Consider the following 18613-nt stretch of genomic DNA (forward strand, 5'->3'; position numbering starts at 1 on the left):
AGCTACATTGTGACTGAAAGAAGACTGCTCAGGGAGGTTTAATGCTTTAATCGCAAGAGTGTTGATGTGACAGACTCCTCTTTTTTAAAGTTTTATCAGTATTCACATGCTTAGATGAATTTACATTGCAGTGTGAGAAGTTGTGAGATATGAAGAAGTTCTTCTTCTAGAAAACGAAATAGAAATATAGTCAAAGGGATCATTAAAAAAAAAATGAGACATTTACATTAAGCAATATTCCTTGAATTGATTTTCAAAACTGAAACAAGTATAGATCGATCTAGTCTACACTTGCAAAAAGTCACAACCGGGCTTTGCCTAAGTTACAATATATATCAAAATGTCTTGGGAAAGGTACTTTCAACGAAACATACTTTTTTTCCCAATATATCAATGCAATCCTCCCACTATATTACCTCCAATAGCTAACCTCAGACAGTCCAGTCACTTCATGATATGCCTCCCTCAGAGGGGCAAGCATAATCAGGGACGATGATAAAGGAAAATAGATGAAAAATTCAAGTTTTGACCTTTTGCGCTCCTGCGAAGTTGGAGTATAGATTTGAAAAGTAATGGTGAAAATTGAGGCCACAGAGGCTGCTCATACTAAATTATGTCTTTCATCAGATCCTCCCTGCTTCCTAAAAGCCCATTTCTTTAAACCTCACACCTCTAATTTGTAATATAGATTTTCTGTTAAAATGTAACTCTTGGTCCAAGCCAAGATTACACTTTAAAGCGGCCTCAAGAAGACATCATACAACGTTTTTTTAGAGGCTTAATAAGGTCTGAGAGTAAACTGAACTTCATGTGTTAAATCGATGCAGCACCATAATCTTTGAACAAACCCAGTTGTTTTTATTAATTTATAAATGCTAGAAATTAAAGAGAAAAAGCAACAACATTCAATTTCTAGCTTAAATTTAAATATTTTGAGATAGACAGCATGGCTCCAATAAAAGCAACACATACAGTATTTAGTCTCTGGATGATATCCCACCGACATACCGTGCCAACATAAATTAAACTGTAGCTTACAGAAGATAGTATTTCAATTTGGATATGATTTCCTGACTTTTGGGGGACTAAACATGTGTCAGCTCTAGGCCACATAATGATTTATGCTTAGAATAACTTAAGTCGTGCTTAACTATTATCAGGTATATTAATTTTCCTTTATTTGTTTGTAGTATTTAATTAAATGCCTGGCTAATGTTATTAGTTTAATTCATTGCTAATTGTGCACTAATTAGGCGTTATCGTTGCCATTTAATGGTCAACACATTTCCATAAAAAACATGTCAACCTTGTGGTGTCAATAGAGGAGTTTTCCAAGAGTGTACAATCACTCCAACAGTCAAATATTTCATCCTTGATGTAAGTGGTGAACGATAGATGTTGCGTAAAAAAAACACACGGCCTGCATTTCAATAAACAACAAAGCAAGACAGAGTTGAGGGTTATAGAGCTGCAATCCCTGCACTCCATCTCAGCATGCTGTCTCTGAGATAAAATGAGCTGATGCTGAAAGCACGGCTAAGACTTTGCTCTTTCTGTTAGGGCCAAACTTCATGGAAATACTGTAGCATAAACAAGCTAAGCTCAGCCTATGGCTGCTGTGTCCTCAAGTGGTTTATTAATACTCCCACAAGCCCCTTAAACACATTGGTACAGAAAGTTGGTGAAGAGAGAGAAAAGATACAAAGAACGAGGGGATTATAAAAGATTAGCTCGAGCACCTTCTCGACAGATTCAGGAGCTCACTTAACTCGAATGAGAAAAAGTGTTTAGGAAGGCCACTTCCTTAAAAGTTTCATTTGCTGTTGAGAAACAGTGTAGATGCTGTAAAATTAACATGTCCAGTAAATGAGCAAGTCATAGGTTAGCACTCCTTTTTAAAGGTAAACTGTGATATTGTAGTGGATTTTATGACTCCAACTCTAACATGAAGGATTCAATAGGCCAATAGCAAGCTAATTGAGCAGCAAAATCACATTGTCAAACAATACATCAATCCTGACTTTTACTGTACGAGAACAGAAACATTGGCATATATCCTGCGATAGTTTGACATAAAGTATCTGTTAGGAACGCAAATATAAAAAGGTGTGTGCTTTTGAATCCAGGCTTACCAAAGAGAGTGTATGCTGGCCAAGCTGAACCGTTCAATCATGGAAAGAAGGAATGCACTACTTCAATAAGTAGAAGAGGGGTTTGAGATGCACAAATCATTATTCATCTCATATCCAAAGGGTGACATGTGTAATTCTACAGACTTGAATAGCTGATCAGAAAAACAGCAGCAGGTAAGAAGGAGAGAGACAGTAAGAGGTAGAAGGTACTTTCCATCACCTCATCAGACTGTAAGTTGAATCTTTTAGATATCAAGTAGCCTAAATGGATAATTTTGCATGAGATAACAACCACTTATCAAAGTTAAATAATGATTTATATGGATTGTAAAGCGCCTTTCAAAAGATCTATGGAAAAAAGGGAAAGGGGACAGCATCTATTTAGAAATATTTACCACATAGAAAGATACAATCTGGGTTTTGGTGTATTTTTATACTTTATAAACATGAGATGCTCTAAAGTGTCGCTTTCATGCCACATTATCTGTCTCACTTTAGCTTGAAGGATATCAGAGGCTCAGATCTATGATAGGAACATTCTCCTCATGGCAGAGATATGAGGAGTTTTCCCAGCATGTCTAAATATCCTGGGCGCTTTCAAATCTATGTTCCACCCAGATTAATTAGTAAAAATTCAGTAAATAAGGAAATACAGAAACACACATCAGACACATGCTCCTCCATGGGGGTTTCCTTCAGCTGCTATACTAATTTCAAGACAGAAGGGGGCAGAATTAGGTCATTCATCTAATTAGATAATCGTGATGCGAGGCCTCACATGGCTTTTGTACATCTATAAATTTCCCTGAGGTGTGATTTCACCTAGCTGTGTGCATATGGAGATTGAGGTTCAAGTTCGATTTATGTTCATGATACACACCTGCATGTACACGTGCTGTTTGAGTGACAGCAGTGTGAGAATGAAGTGAAAATGAGCACGATGGGCTATCAGAGGGGTGGCGTTTCCATTCCCCGTTTACCCATGTCTTTATATGGCTCACTGACCTGTAAAGTGTTGGTTTTATCTACTCTGTGTGTGTGGAGGCAGGACAGATCTCATTATTTGATTGGCTGCATTTAATGGGAGGTCAAGGAGCATGTTCAACCAGTCATTTCTAAAGCATTTTATAGCAAGTGAGTCTTGATTCCTCTGTCTGTTCCAGGCAGGCACGCACACAACAAGAATAAGATAAAAAAAAGTGTTACAGTCATAAAAACAGAACATAAGATTCTACTCTCATCTGTGTCAGCATCCTGTCTTGCTGCATGTATGTCGTATTCAAAGTTAAAAAATTGATGCAAAGGTGGAGAATTCCAACTGACTCAGACCGTTAGCTGAGCATTAACCACCTTTGATTGCATTACAAATTAATCAATGTGCATTTTTTTACATGAATGAAGCCACAAACCGTGCAAGTGTTTCAACAGGTGGCCACGTGTATTCATGCAATACCAGGAAATACATTTGAAATGTAATGCTTACCAGATGTAGCATGTGGTTGCTGTAGTTCTTACTTTTTTGTGTCCGTCTGAATTCACACAGGTGCATGGCAGGGGCAGGGGTTTTATCTGATCCTCCCACACCGATGCACTTTTTGAGAAAACTTTGGCCTGATTATATACACAAAAGTGCAATTCAATAAGAGGTAAACAAAACTAAAAGATGATAAAAGAAATGCAACACAGAAGAAGATGAAGTCAACGTGTCAACTGCAGCAGGTGTTCAATAGCATGTTTACTGATAGTCTGAGCAGTATAGCAATCCAATTAAAAATCTCATTCCTTCTATCAGCGTAAATGTTAAATGAACTTTCCTTTGCATTTGCCTACCTCATCTCAGCTAAAGGATTATCTTTTCAGCCCGACCATGATGTAATTTCTGCCTGGAGGATCTGTACCACAGCTGCACAAATAGACTGAATTTTGAAAAAACATTGGTCTGGAGACGGCCTGAAAAACATGTTTCCTTGAAGCTATGATGGATTTGCTGTTGTCTCGAATGATGCAGGATCAAAATAAATTCTCCTCTTGTGTTAGTACCAAGACTTCATCCAGGAGACATTATGAACCACCTCAATTCCTCCTGAACTCGGCTTGGGACAGACAGCTCAACCTGAAATGAGATTACAGTATAAAGCCACCTTTCTGCATGTTTGCTTATGAAGAATTGATTTGCAGAATCCCTGATTTCCAGTGTGAAACTGTAATTTCATGCCTAACAGAGTGCTGAATCAGTGATGGAATGAGCTGCTGTCCCACTTTTTAATGAATCTAGGTTATCTTTATTCAATTATTTAGTCAGCAGGTAAAACAAATGTCAAATATTTGCAGTGACCTGGAAACAATCCTTTAATTTTTTTTTTTTTAAGAAAATAATAAACAGATGAATGTTTAGGATTGAAGCCATTTGTAGATATATATATATAATGCTTTAAATGTATATTATTTTCACACAATTGCTTAGCTTTTTTTCCCAGGGCAACACTGAGAGCTATCATCTTGGGCATCCAGGGTTCTCTGTGGTGTTTTCCCATTTCAGAAGTACATGCCTGGTGCACTTCCCAGCAGCGACTTTGATTAAAATAAATGAGAAAATCCATTAGTGATGGCACCTCCCCCTCCCCAACTGAGGCTGGATCCAAATAGATGGCGAGACACAACTGTGTGCTTCCTTAAAGCATCAACGCTCCATTATTCTCTCTTGCATGTATGCAGTTTTGTTTTCCATGGGTAAAAATAACCAATTCAAAAATAACGATTAATGTAAAGGGGGATGATAAACTGCTTTCAGTCCTTAGCCAGTCAGAGAACAAATGAAGCATACTTTCAGAACAAACATCTGGTTTCAGTCTCGATTTGTGTCGGTTGATATCTCCTTAATACTTAATATATTCTCTATTTAACAACACATCAGATCCTGCCAAAAGGAACAGGGTTAAAGACTGCAAAAGAAAACTGAATTCATATCCCAAATGAAAACCAGTGTTACTGGTGTTTAAGGAACCTTACCACATGGCTATTGTGAAAAAGTCTGGGGCCGCTGCGTCTTAATGGAGGCTTCTTGGATGCCTGCCTTGCTTCCTCACCACCTGTTCCACAGCTTCCAATTAGGCATGCAGTGCATATGTAACAATTCATAACACTCGGTCTAACCTTAATATATCTATTGTACAAATTAGGGATATAATACATGGCTTGAGTTACAGTGGCAAGACATTTTGTGTGAGCACAAACTGATGTTAAAAAGTAACCTGACAGAGGGCAGCAAAGATCCACGTGCTTGCACTGCATGATAGATGAGCAATTGCATGATCTTTCATTAGCTACAATGTGAATATAATACTCATTTATTGAAGGTGCCGGTCCCAGATACAAGTTCTGTACTGACCCATGTTGCGTTGAAGTGTTTAAGGGTTATTATCTGGAAATAGCCTGACGTTTAAAAAGTGAACATACATTACCAGCATATCAACAGCCATCTAAGTAGTAGTTAACAGCAGGTTGTACAAATCTAAAACAAAAAAGGGCTCACCTCTTAGATTACCACATTAACATAGTAGGTTAGGACAAAAGCAAATGTTGTAATAAGTTGCTGTTAGTCATATGGATGATTTATTGTCATTTACAAAGATACAAAAGCTAGAATTGTTGTTAAATGATAGCACTCATAGTTCCATGATGCAGGTGCTGTGCTTATGTATAAATTACCCAGTACTTCTGATAAATGTTAACCTTTTGCTGCTACTACACTTACAGAGAGAATAAACCTAATCGAGAATGAAGAAGTAGGGAGCATGTGTGTGTGCATGTCATCATCAACCTTAAATATGTATACTGTATATTCTCGTGTGAGTCACTGTCAGTTGCGGGCCAGAAAATAAATATGACACAAGCTGAGGTGTTTCCTGGGTCTCAAGTGTTATATGATTCTGCCGGGTGAGTCATGTTGCTGCCCAACAAGGAAACGCTGCGTCAGTCTCCTTGTCCTCCCACTCTGTCTCTGGGAATGATGCGAAGCTCTGAGCCGTGTTTGAGAAACACGTTGCCTGAAACACAGGACAGAGCACCACATAAAGATCACAGTTTATAATCAGTGCTCTTTACAAGGGGTTTTACTGTCAATAAAACTCAAACACTGCAAACAAAGACCTCAAATCACAAGCTGGGAGAGAAACCTTGACTTTTCTACCTGAAGCAAATATCACTTGTCCAAAATAATGATGAAGAATACAGATAATAATTTGAATTTGCTAGTATAACTGCATCTGATTTGCATCAACCTTAATATGAAGTCCATAAATTATTAACTATTATGTCTAAACTAAATAAAATAAATCCTTGAGTATACTTGACTTTTTGACCTTTTATTGTAACCAGTGATTTAAAGATCAGCTGGATTTATTTGAATAATAAATAATACTGCATTCTGGAAGCACAGACAGAAAATCCATTCAATCATTTGTTCATGCAACCGGCAATCATGCTGGGATCAAACATACTCTCATTCCCATTATGCCGCAGGAAATGTTTGATATTGGTCATATAAAGACCTGTGAATTAAAAAGGGATTGGGTTCAATTTCCACCGTGTACTCAATCCTGTGAACAAGAGGCAGAGTGGCTGCAGTGGGTGAAAAAGAGGCTGAGGTTTCTGAGCCGTAGGCTATTCTTGGCAGCACGAATGTTACTCAGATAAAAAGCTGTTGTGAATGCCCTCCACTCTGTCCTTTTTTTTTTTTTGGTTGGTTGGTTGGAAAGACCCAATGTAGCTTTCGGTCAAAGCAGATTACCTTATCCTGCTCTATGCAGGAAACCCAATCATCCATTACCCAGCTACACAATAAGTATGAACCTCAGGGAAACACAGAACAGGCTGACAGAGGAAGAATGATTCACCAGGGTAAGGCAATAACTTGGAATCTAAAGTAAAGTGAGTTCTGACTAAACAGCTTGGAGCATCTTGTTCGCCTGCAGTCAATTTTTAATTTCATTTAACATTAAATACTGCCTCTCGAGGCCCTGCTGTATTTATTCATCGGAAAACACCATTTCCATGCAAACAAGCAAGAGGCCTGCACCAATACAGAGATTGGCGTTCAGTCAGGTTTATTTCAGTAACTTGAGCTGATTTAACACTAGTATAAATGTGGATAAAAGATGATGCATGTCCAAAGACTTTCATTATTACATCACCTTTGGGTTAAGTAAAATTACTCCAAAAACTCTGGACAGGATCATGCTCCTGGAAGCCCCTTCCCTTCCAAAAAACACTCTTTTTTGGCAATGCAATGATCAGAGAACAGATGACAGACTTGGCAACAGTCATGTGGCTTTAGCAGACACACTCTTATGCCTTGCACAGACTACACGACTTTCAAAGTCGTCAGATCGCTTGCCAGTTCACACTACACAACTCGCTCGGGAGTCTTGAAGTCATTGTGGTGTGCACACTACACGATTGAATGGCGACAGGGGGTCACACACTACACGATCTGTCACCAGGAGAAATCCCAGAGGAGTCTGTCTGATCTCCAAACTACGTTTACACGCGAGAAGTGACGTGGGGAAATGACGTGGATTTCGAACGTTATTATGTTTTACCTAGAAACTGTCAATAAGTTACTTTGCTTAAGCGTGTTAGCACATCAGCTACCGTTAACTTCAGTGAATTGTGTAGCCTAGCTACAACTTTACAGTTCAAAATCAGGTTTCAAACAGCTGTGTCGACTTGTTGTGTAGGACAACGCTTCTTCTTTTTTGAAAGTTGTGCAGCTCCTCCCTGGAGCTTTTCCTCACCCCGTGTCTTGCGCTCTCATTGGCTGTAGCTCGTCGGCGCACCCATTACCAGGCACAACCCTTTTCACACTACAGGATTTGGACTCGCCGACAGGTCCAGATATTTAGCTTGCTAGATATCTGTCGGGCCTCGGGGAGTCTCTTTCCTCGCTCTTTGAACAGTTCCCAAACGCCGACTGCCGAGCGCCGATTTAACGCCGATTTGCCTCTAATCGTCCCCGAGCTCCAAAATCCCTCTAGGAGCGGCCGATTGGGCTAAAAAACTTGTAGTGTGAACTTGGCATTAGGGTCGCTGCATTCTCCTGATCATCTATAATATCTTACCAAGCTGATGAAGTTAGTTTTATTTAAATGATCAATGGGCTCTGTCTTATCCATCAATACAAGTCTTACTTCTCAAAACCTGATCTAAATGCAACAGATTATAAGGACTGGAATGCTTCATGCCAAATCGATTTTTGACGTGACCTTAAGTAAGTCTTTTCAAATAAAGCCTTTCATTTCTTTTCCTTCTTTGTTGAACCACCCACATACTGTAAGTCACTGCCTTCTGGGGCTTTATCAAATCAATCTCAGGCTATTAACACAATGCCACCAGCGTTATGAAAGCTAATGAACATGCTAATGAATGAAACAAACTGTAGTCAAGTTCTGCTTTGATGAAAGCACATTGACAAGTTGAAAAAGGCTTAAAAAACAGAAGTTAGTCCCAAGCACCTTAATATATTTGAAGGAAGAAAAACATTGTATACAATCCACAGAGCCTTTTGTGGAGGTATAAAAACAACATAATGGGGCATTTCTCTGTAAAGAACAGATTATGTAAAGCTCCTAAAAAACATAACAACTCACCCGCTGTCTGGGCAGGGTTGATTCCTATTCCATCTGAAAGGCAACCATGAAGGAATTGTTTTAACTTAAAAAATATTGGCAAGCAAATGACATGAACACAGAAAATGCATTTAAAAAATCACTGGTTTATCTATAATGACGTTGCACTAGGCAAAACAAATAAATGAATGAGTGTGTCGCTCAGCAGAAGGCAATTCCATCTGGGATAACAATAGGCCAGCCATTAATTCTGCGCTGATAAAAGTAAAGCTTTTTTTGACATTGCAGTCATGTCTCAGCCATTTCAACACACAAATCTCCTGTCAAGTCTTATTTGGCAATAATCATGTGTCCAATTAAACCCACAGCCCCCTAAATGTAATATTTATATTAGGTAATACACCAGACATACATTTGCTTAGCTTCTCTTTCTCAATAGATTAAGACTATGCCCGTACAGAGCAGAAATAAACAAAAACATAACCAGTTTTTATTCAGTGCCGCATGTTTAATTAGGGGAAACAATGAATGCAGCAACAATTACCCCTCTGAAAGCCTTAAAGACCATTTGCTGAAAAGTGTTCTGAAAATTGGTGAGACAAAAGTTGAAATTGTGATATTGGGCTATATAAATAAAATGTTACTTGAATTTAATTTGATTTTAGTGTGGTTATCCTGTAGGAGAAAGAATACCACTGAATAGTTTTACAACGTACTGGCTCAGGTTATTATATACATGCATCTGTTGGTCAGGTAATACAAAAAGTTTACACTGTTTAAATGCAGCTTGATTTTAGCCACTACAATTCTTGTTGCATGGGAAATCATTGAGACGAATAATCCCTTTTAGATGGGATTTATATATTCCAATCCGTTATATATTTAGCAAATAATTGTCGTGTATGTAGGCACTAGACTACTTGTATCTAATGTAAAAATGTAACGTTGAATTATAGGTTTTTGTGGGTTTCTGTGTTTGATATCTTTCAATGCCTGCTGGTTACAGACACAGATCATAAAGTGCATGGATTACTTCATGACTTCAGTTGTAATACAGTAAAAACGTGCACAAAACAAGAAGATATCTACATTGATTATTATAATACATTACATTTAATGTATTATAATAACATGGTTTGGTTTTATCTAAAGCGACATAAAATAGGTGAATTCCATGTGGATAAAAACATTATGTCATTAGAGAGAATTTTACCAGGCATCAAACTATAGTGCAAACATTTATTCTGGGAGAACTTCCTAAAATACTCTCAGCTTGTTGTTAGAACTTTTCAAACTAAGCCTAGTTTCCAACCATCTCTGTAAAAAAAAAAACCCTCTCTCTGAAGTCAGAGAGCCCGTAATAACTGTCCATCTGATAAACATGTAACTTTTGCACTTTTTCGTTAAAGACTTTCCCGGGAACTCACCATTTGTTATGATTGCACTGGTAGCTGATGGCACTTTGAACTGTAAAGAGAAAATAAAGCAGAGAAAATCAGCAGTAAAATACTTTGATTAAATAACCAGGGACATGTTGCAACCCAATTCCACTTGGCCTGAAGACATAGTGTGAATAAATCATCAAAAAGAAAAGATGAATCCACGGAGTCGGCACACTGACATCCACTGACTTTGTTGGGTGACAACTTTAAAATTGGAGCTGCAGTTACGATGTCTTCAAGAGCAAAACTGGTGATACAAGCAGAAAGACAATGCTGTGTAGTGTGCTTTGTTTTTCTTCAGTCTACCAACTTACTTTCGCAATTTGCACGTTTGTGTGTGTGTGTGCACACAAATGTAGGCATGCAAGCACACACACTCTCTTACTAAGAGTTAGGAGAGAGCCTGAGGGAAAAGATAGCCACGCTTGAAGTTCTGGAAGAAAATCACTCAGCGTTTTGACAATACATGTCCTACTTCAGTGTTGGACCGAGGAGGATGTGGGCTGCTGAGATGTGCAGTGAAAGGATAGAGGGAGCAGTCTGTCACTGGGGAGATAAGGTTAGCTAAGTGCTCCCCATATTACTGCCAGGTAGCCCAAGCACTACGCATGAAATACAGGTTGGATCAGGGGGAAATTGATTTTGAGCTTAGTATCATGTCGAAATAAATTGATAAAATGGTGTTTGAGTCAAACCCTATTGGTCATTATTGAAACGTGTCTTTCATAATAGTTTTTATGATGATTTCTCTCTCTGTCTTTTTCTAACAAATCAGCCACGGTTATAACGCTAACTAAAACAGTAGGCTTAAAATACACACCTGATAATGACTCATGAAACGTTTGTTGTATTCTTTTTTTCCCTTCTCATTTATATTTGATGTTGAGATTTGTTGCCAATGTCTTGTTTTTGTTTTTTAATGCTCATTGAATAGGTAATACATAATAAAATATACTTCCAAAAAACACAACATATCTTCATATGCATTTACAGGATTTTAATCTGTACTCTCTCTCTTGTTGAATACATATTTATAAAATAGGCTCAAACAGTAAGTTTACCTCCTCAGCAGCAAACTTCAAAACTGCTGTGAATGGTGTGCTGTCAGGGACACTTAATCTGTAACAAATAAAAGCATTGAATTGGATTTATAAAAACACCATAAACACACATTTCTTTAGTTTAATCTTTCAAGGAAAAATTGCTACATTCTCGACCTATAGGCCTGAATTTAGTGCCTGGGCTGCTTTACGTTTTTCAATCAAGGAATTACACCATAGCTGACCACTCATGTTAACTTCTACCGAGAAGAGAAGAACACAAGGAAACCTTTCCAGCAGGGATAGCCTTCATTAATTGTATGTCAACTCTGTCAGATGATATAAGACAAAAGTCTGGAGAGTTACATTATTTGTGTCTGATGCTTCTGCAATAAATCTTGCAGTGCAGCTTTTATGCAAAGCCTCATCATAATGAATGAGAGTTGAAGCTCGTCACAATAGAGACCACCACAATGCCTTGAATGTGACCGGGGATAATTAAAAGTAAACTGTAATGGTGTGCTCAAGTTCAGTCCGCTGCCAGAATTAATACGATGCTCTCTTTACTGTTATCATCATCATCATTCAACTCATGTTAAGACTTTAAAAGCTGCAGCGAGTCCTTGTCTGACCGCGTTAGACAATCAACTCTCGCTTAACATTTGTTGGAATAGTCTGCATGGCCTCAATGTTTGACGGCTTATTCTTTTTTCAAGTACTTGAGTCAAAATTGTGCTGAAAACTCTGTATGATGTATTAAAGATAAGATAAACCTCATCAATCCCAAACAGGGAAATTGCGTTTTGACCAAAGTTCAGTTGAAATTTTGCACCTGAATTTTGTTCCCTATGTCAATAACTGTTGACTTAATTTGTTTCAAAACGGCCGTAAATACAAATAAAAATGTCCTTAATGACAATAAAATCTCTGGTTTTGCAATTAAATGGATCCAAAATATGTAAATCCAAACAGAATGCAAAATAACTAGGGTTGAGCCAATTGCTGTCATTTAGCATCTAGTTTGATATGACAAAAATTAAGTATTTCTGATTCTGATTAACAGAGTTGTTGTGCTTTTGAACAAAAAAATCACACAGCAATTGAATCAGCTACAGAGTAGAATAGTGGCTATAGTGACAGATCTGTACACACCATTAAAAAAGTCCATATTATGTCTTAAGAGGTAATCCTTTCCTGTAGTGTGTTACATTACATATGTTTTACGTGCATGTAAATGGTCTGCAAAGGCTAAAATCCCAAAGTTCAGCCAGAGGAAGTTTCTCTCCAAAACTTTCCCCCACCCTGCCTGAAATGTCTCCACTGAACTCCTTTGTTTATTTACATAACATAGTGACATCACTGTATAACAGGTGTGCTTCTATTGGCTAGCAGTCCAACACATTGTAAGTGAGGGGCTCTAAGCGGTTGATCAATAACAAAAGAGTCGGCCAGCTAACCAATCAGAGCTCTGGTTTCAGACAGAGGGAGCAGCACAGGGAGTATAAGATATATAAAGACCTTTTTGTACATTAAAGCATGTTCACATGTCACAGTAGAGGCACAATACTAATATGAACCTGAAAGTGAGCTCACTGCACTTCAGCAGTAAAGTGTTGTGAATGAAAAACGCAATTGTATGCACTTAATCTGGGATGACAGGAGTAACGTTCAAGCATTTAAATGTGTTATTTTATTTTACAGTTACTGCATAAGTTCCCCATCGTCTCAAAAACCTGATGTGGAGTGTTTCACTTTATTCACTTTGCTAAATGTGAGTTTAAAACGTGCAAGCACAAACAAGAAGTGTTATGTCACAAAGAGTTTGAAATAAGTCGATGTGGGATCCTCAAGCCTCCAGTTAACCCAGACTGGGAATCGACTCTTAAACTAAGACACATTTTGCTTCGAGCAGTGACATTTGGTCCTGTCATTCTTGCATCTCCTGAAAAAAACGATATCTTACACAAATTATCATTATGAAGGATTTTAAAGCATGACTTCAGTACTTGAAAAGTCGTAACACACCAGAAGAAAGGTCCATTTCATTCACAATACAACAAACAAAATCACTCTCCATACTATATTTAAAATGCCAAACACGGAGGTTAACGGAACTGTTGTCCGGTGTGAGCTTTTTATTTATTATCTGCATGTGAATCACAGCTCTACACTAACAGATGTTGTCTCCCTGACAACGTGCTCTGTAGCTAAAGCTAAACACGCCAGTACATGTTTCCACAACAAAATCATACAGGATCTGCAGTACCAGTAATCTAAATCTTTAAAGAAAAATGTTTTAAAAAGTGAAATATAGTTGAATGCAGCGTTAAGCTGTGACTGCTGAGCTGTCATGGTACTCACACTTTGTATGGCAGCCGGGGGTCCGACGTCAGGGTGATTTTAAACGTTACCTTAGACCTAATGAAAAGATGAACGGGGCTTTATAAGCACGGTGATGTTAGCTAATAAATATGAAATACATCCAGGTAAAAATTACACAAAATATAACAGAAACTCACATCTTTTGGGCGAGGCAACTCCGTTTGCGATCTATTTACACACACCCGGAAGTCCGAAGGACCCATACATACACGTCATCCCTCGAGTTCTATTTTGGACAAATGTCTGTGTATAATTATATTTTTCAGATGAATATTCGTGTTCTTTTAAAACATGTATTTATTGTGCTGAATATCTGTGTAATACAATACAAATTAAAGGTATTATTTGGGCTAATAACTGTCAGGCATTTATAACAGACCTCTAAAATGTACCGTAAACAACAAAAGAAGGCGCACACCGCGATGCGCACTGACATTTTGTTGGGAGCGTGTTGTAATGGAAGTGGATAGTGCACTCCCCTAACTCAGGTAAACTTTTAAGTTATATTTTTAACTTTTCCTACAGAAGGATGTGCTTTCATTTTGTAAATGGTATGCATTCCTACAAATTGAGTGTACTGTCAGTAGGCTGTCACAGCGTAATTGAGAGGCAGGCACTGTGATCTATCATGTGTGGTTCAACATCAAACATTTTGCATTTGGTCCATGGTAATGTAACAGAAACTGCATATTGATATCATTCATGTGCCTGGGTGTGATTTTTTTGTTAATCTTATAAGTTTAAATAAGTTAAAATATATTAGTTTCTACATATTTGGATATTTGTCTTTTCTTTGCTGGTTTGGCTTTCTGAAATAGACTGTAATTTGTATTTCCACTAGTGTCTGACAGCCAGATATACCTTGATGTCTGACCAAGTAGAAAGCACGACATTGCACCTTGACTTTAGAAGTGCTTTCAACTTCATAACAATAATACACATTTTGATAATAAGGTGCAGAAACCTCCATCATGTTGAGGTTACTGTGTTGGAAGGTACTTTAGCTATATATGATTTACAGCTAATTAGTTAAAACACAAAACTCTACTACAATTAGATCATACAAAACAGAATGCAGAAGGATGCATCTGAACACCTTAACGTCATAGAACAAAGTCTTTGAATCCTGAACAAAACGCACCGTGTTCCAAATGATTTGATTATGAATGGATTATCGGGTCACAGTGGTAGCATTTTAGCACTTTGCTACCGCAGCTGAATAATTTTCAGAGGTACTGTATTCATCAAGGTGTCTGAGTAAGAAAGGTCAACCACATCAAGCTGTTCCCCATTATCATCAATCAAAACAGAAAGCACAAACCAGGAAGGTTCATTTATATCCTGGCGTCAGAGTCACGGATAGCCATGTCTCCTTAATTGAAGTTCATAGGAAAGTGTATTCCAGTTGCACAAGCTCTACCACTATCCCATCATCTGATTGTGATGGTCTAATCAGAATGCAAGTGCCTGTGGTTGTGGTATCTTTCAGTCATATTATATAAAGTCTCATCAGATAGACTGATCTACACTATTTGAGAGGAATTCATATTTTAAAATCACATATACTGTATGATATATTCTATTTACGTTGTATTTCTTTTATAGTGAAGATGATGGGGACCTTGTACAAGAGATTGATTGAACTTCAGAATCTGAATGCTCAATGGCCTTAGAACAAAACTGACCCCAGCATTGCCCAAGAAGAGGTCAAAGGCCCTCACAAAGGAGTCAATGGATGGCCAGCTCCGTTCACTGAAGAAGACCTTGAGAGGCAGTTACATCTGAGAGTCGGTGAGTGGGCTTTTTATCCGAAGTTATAGTGACATTCGCAAGTAGCATCAACAATAAGGCAAATAACACTTGCATATTTAAACAAGCACATGTCTAAGAGGTATCACCCATGTAAGTTTGAGTCTTGGCTCTATGCCATCAAGAGAGATAGACAGAGATAGAGAACAGACGATGCCGTGTAGGCAGTGGAATAACAACCAGTGAAAACAATAGGAGCAGACTTATTATGACGACTCAGTTTCAGTGCTGACACTCTCATTCCCCCGGGATTTCAGTGGCGGGTCTTCCCCGTGAAGAAGTACAAATAAAGAGGAAGATGTAAGGCTGTGAAAAAAAAAAGGGAAAACAATCTTAACGGGAGCATGCGAAAGAAGCAATGTAGAGGTCTAAGCGAGAATTGTTTTTGTAATCCTATTTTTTATAGATAAGATATGAGGTCTGTATTGAATAATTGTAAGGCAAACTAGAATTGTATTGTTTACTTAAGCAAGAGTAAAAGAAAAAAAAAGAACCTTTTAATGAAGTAGTCAGATTGAAGTGTTTCGCCTGATCGTATTCAACCTTTGTCATAAAGAGAATTACATAATCAGGAAGAGATTCAATACATATTTTTCCAACTGTCTGAATCCATAATTGTGGTTAAAAAACTCCCCCAAAAAAACAATTTCTATGAAGCAGAACTGCTTGACAAAAATATTAAGAAGTCATGTGAGTGCACTCAAAATGCAAAATACAATGCCTGTATTCAGCACATTATGCAGCCTGTATTATACAGCCGCCACTGAAATGGCTTATTAACATACCAAAAGCAGACCCCATGGGTAGAGGGACAAACAGGACAAATACAGTACCCACAGAAGTATAATACTGCTGCCTATGCATGAGGGCATGGTCACTTGTGCACAAACAAACATGTTTCATAATGGTGTACAGATGCAGAGCTAGTGTGTCTTTTTATTTATCAAAAACAAAATCAGAGATGATCCATGTGTAGTATTTCTCAGCATAAATGTTGAGAAAATTAAAACCCCTACCCTCAGGGAAAGGGCACAGGTACATGGCGACCCAGTAAGAAAAACAAAGCATCATGGGTAGGTAGTGCACTATGTGGAAATGATATTCCGTGTCCACAGCCAGTGTTGGAGAACTCTTAGCCTTACAAACACATATCACTCTCTATTTATATGTATGACATTCTGTTGCTACAAATACTCTGCAACACCCCCTCACTAATCCTTTTGAGTTCCAAGTTCTTGGATTTGTGTGTGCGTTTTTGAATCAGCGGTTTTATGTTCCTCTGTTTTGTATCAACTGGCCTGATAATCAGCCCGCATGGGTCTTGTAGATGGCTTTAAAAGCGGTGTAGTTGGCTTGAGATCACTGTGATATGTCAAAACGTATGATAAAATGTAGATATATGAAAAGCCAAAACTTTAATTTCATCCATAACCTGCCCTTACCTTGCTCCACATTGACAGAATGCCTGATAAGCTGCATATTGCCATACAGAATTGGTTTACATTTTATTCCTTCTTCTTTTTTTCTTCAGTAATAAACCCAGCAAAGTCCACTGCTCCAGAAAGAGAGAAGTTTCTAATTTATATAAGTAGCCTGTTAACTTTTAGCCCCCTGCTATTTTGAACATCGGGAGCTAAGACTGGATTTAAAGCCTGGGCTTATCAAACCTTTCCTGGAACAAAGAGCAAAGGATCATCAGGAAGATGTTGAAGTGGAAATCAGAGGAATGACCTCAATTCTATAAAGCTGTCTTTATTTCTTAGCTCAGTGTGCATGACATGGTTCCAATCTATACAGAATTAGAACAGTAGTAATATCATTAATACATCAGAGACTTTACTTCTCTTTACTCCTCTCTTAGTTCAACTGAGTCTCTGAAGTCTCTCTCTTATTTTTATATTGTTAAATCTCTAACATGTTTAATCAAAATGGTACAGTACAACTACTCAATTTTAGAATGTAGTGTTTGCATATAAGCTTACATAACCACATCTAGTACACTTCTCACAGTTTCTTGAAGTGTGTGTTGTTTTTTCACATTCTGTCTGCTTTTGTATCTGATTGACCTGAAAAAAACGTATCCTCTGAAGCGGTCTCATGGATACCATTTTTATTTCTTGCCCGGCTGGGTCCATAAATAGCATTATGCTATAAGTCTGTATGGCAAATTAGTTGTGTGCATTGTGATTGGATTTTTCCCAAACTGTATATTATTTTTGACAGTAATGTAGTGTACTGCTCTACACATGGAGAAAAACAGTGCTATAAATATTCCTACATTTTCTACATAATGTTGCATACAAGACATTACTGTTGGTTTCACATGGGACTTTATCTTTGATCTGTTTGAATGACCTATCCATCCTTCCACTCATCCCAGTATGTATTGCTCTTTATACTACAACGCTGTACTCCCTCCGCTGTGCCTTTCTTTATTATTATTGGTGAGCAACCATGGGAACGGAGGAAAACAGCCTTTTAATACTACGTAAGGGTTCTAACCCATATAATTAATGTAAATAACCACTGATTACTGCCATTAAAAGGGCTGACATCATTTAGACTAGGTGTTTTGACAATGATTATCCATCATCAAAAAGGGTAACCTTGCAAAAAGGTTGGTCCTTAATTTATTATCAAACATAATGATGAATATTAATTTGTGAAAACTATGTAAAGAAACCTCAGGAGACAAAACTATGTCACTCTTGATGTTTATATACTTTACATAATCCCTAGGATACTGAGTTAATTACATTTGAGCTGAAGAATAAGTTGCCCGGGCTGTGTTAACACTGAGAGGGCATGATAAGCAAATTACCAAGGCAGCTTTTGCATAGACACATGACATTATGTTCGTATGCAGTGAAAAAGTCCCAGATACACCACACTGCTCCACCATGTCTTCCTACGAAAAATATTGTTGATAGTTATTTTTTAACTTCCTCATGTTAATGCATTCCCCAGATGCTCTTCAGGAGACAAGCCATCATCCTGGTGGCACACTCAGCCAAAACAAAATGAATCACACATGCAAGTGAGAGGCCAAATTTAAATACACACACGGTTACCAAAATCTAATGATGCTTGACGGAATAATTTAGTTAGGTGTATGCTCTGTGGGTTTAGGAAATGAAAAGAATCTGGAGAAAAACATTTGAGTTCAAACAGCATTTCAGTAA

General features: G+C 37.8%; 2 protein-coding genes across 2 annotated transcripts in view; one reads left to right on the forward strand and one right to left on the reverse strand.

The window, feature by feature from the left end:
- Window positions 1-5721: 5721 nt before the first annotated feature.
- Window positions 5722-13860, reverse strand: ufm1 (ubiquitin-fold modifier 1). Its single transcript, XM_063895924.1, has 6 exons — window positions 13760-13860; window positions 13602-13658; window positions 11262-11319; window positions 10186-10225; window positions 8780-8812; window positions 5722-6178 (listed from the first exon to the last, which is right to left on the reverse strand). Coding segments are annotated over exons 1-6 (264 nt in total). The 5' UTR covers window positions 13762-13860; the 3' UTR covers window positions 5722-6104.
- A 158-nt stretch (window positions 13861-14018) lies between these two features.
- The window catches only part of trpc4a (transient receptor potential cation channel, subfamily C, member 4a), a 54363-nt gene continuing 49768 nt past the window's right edge, over window positions 14019-18613 (forward strand). The window contains exons 1-2 of the mRNA XM_063896191.1: window positions 14019-14110; window positions 15228-15413. The gene's annotated coding sequence lies outside the window, so the exon portion shown is untranslated. The remainder of the gene's footprint in view (window positions 14111-15227; window positions 15414-18613) is intronic.

This window comes from Eleginops maclovinus, chromosome 11 (genome assembly GCF_036324505.1).
Source record: "Eleginops maclovinus isolate JMC-PN-2008 ecotype Puerto Natales chromosome 11, JC_Emac_rtc_rv5, whole genome shotgun sequence".
NCBI lineage: Eukaryota > Metazoa > Chordata > Actinopteri > Perciformes > Eleginopidae > Eleginops > Eleginops maclovinus.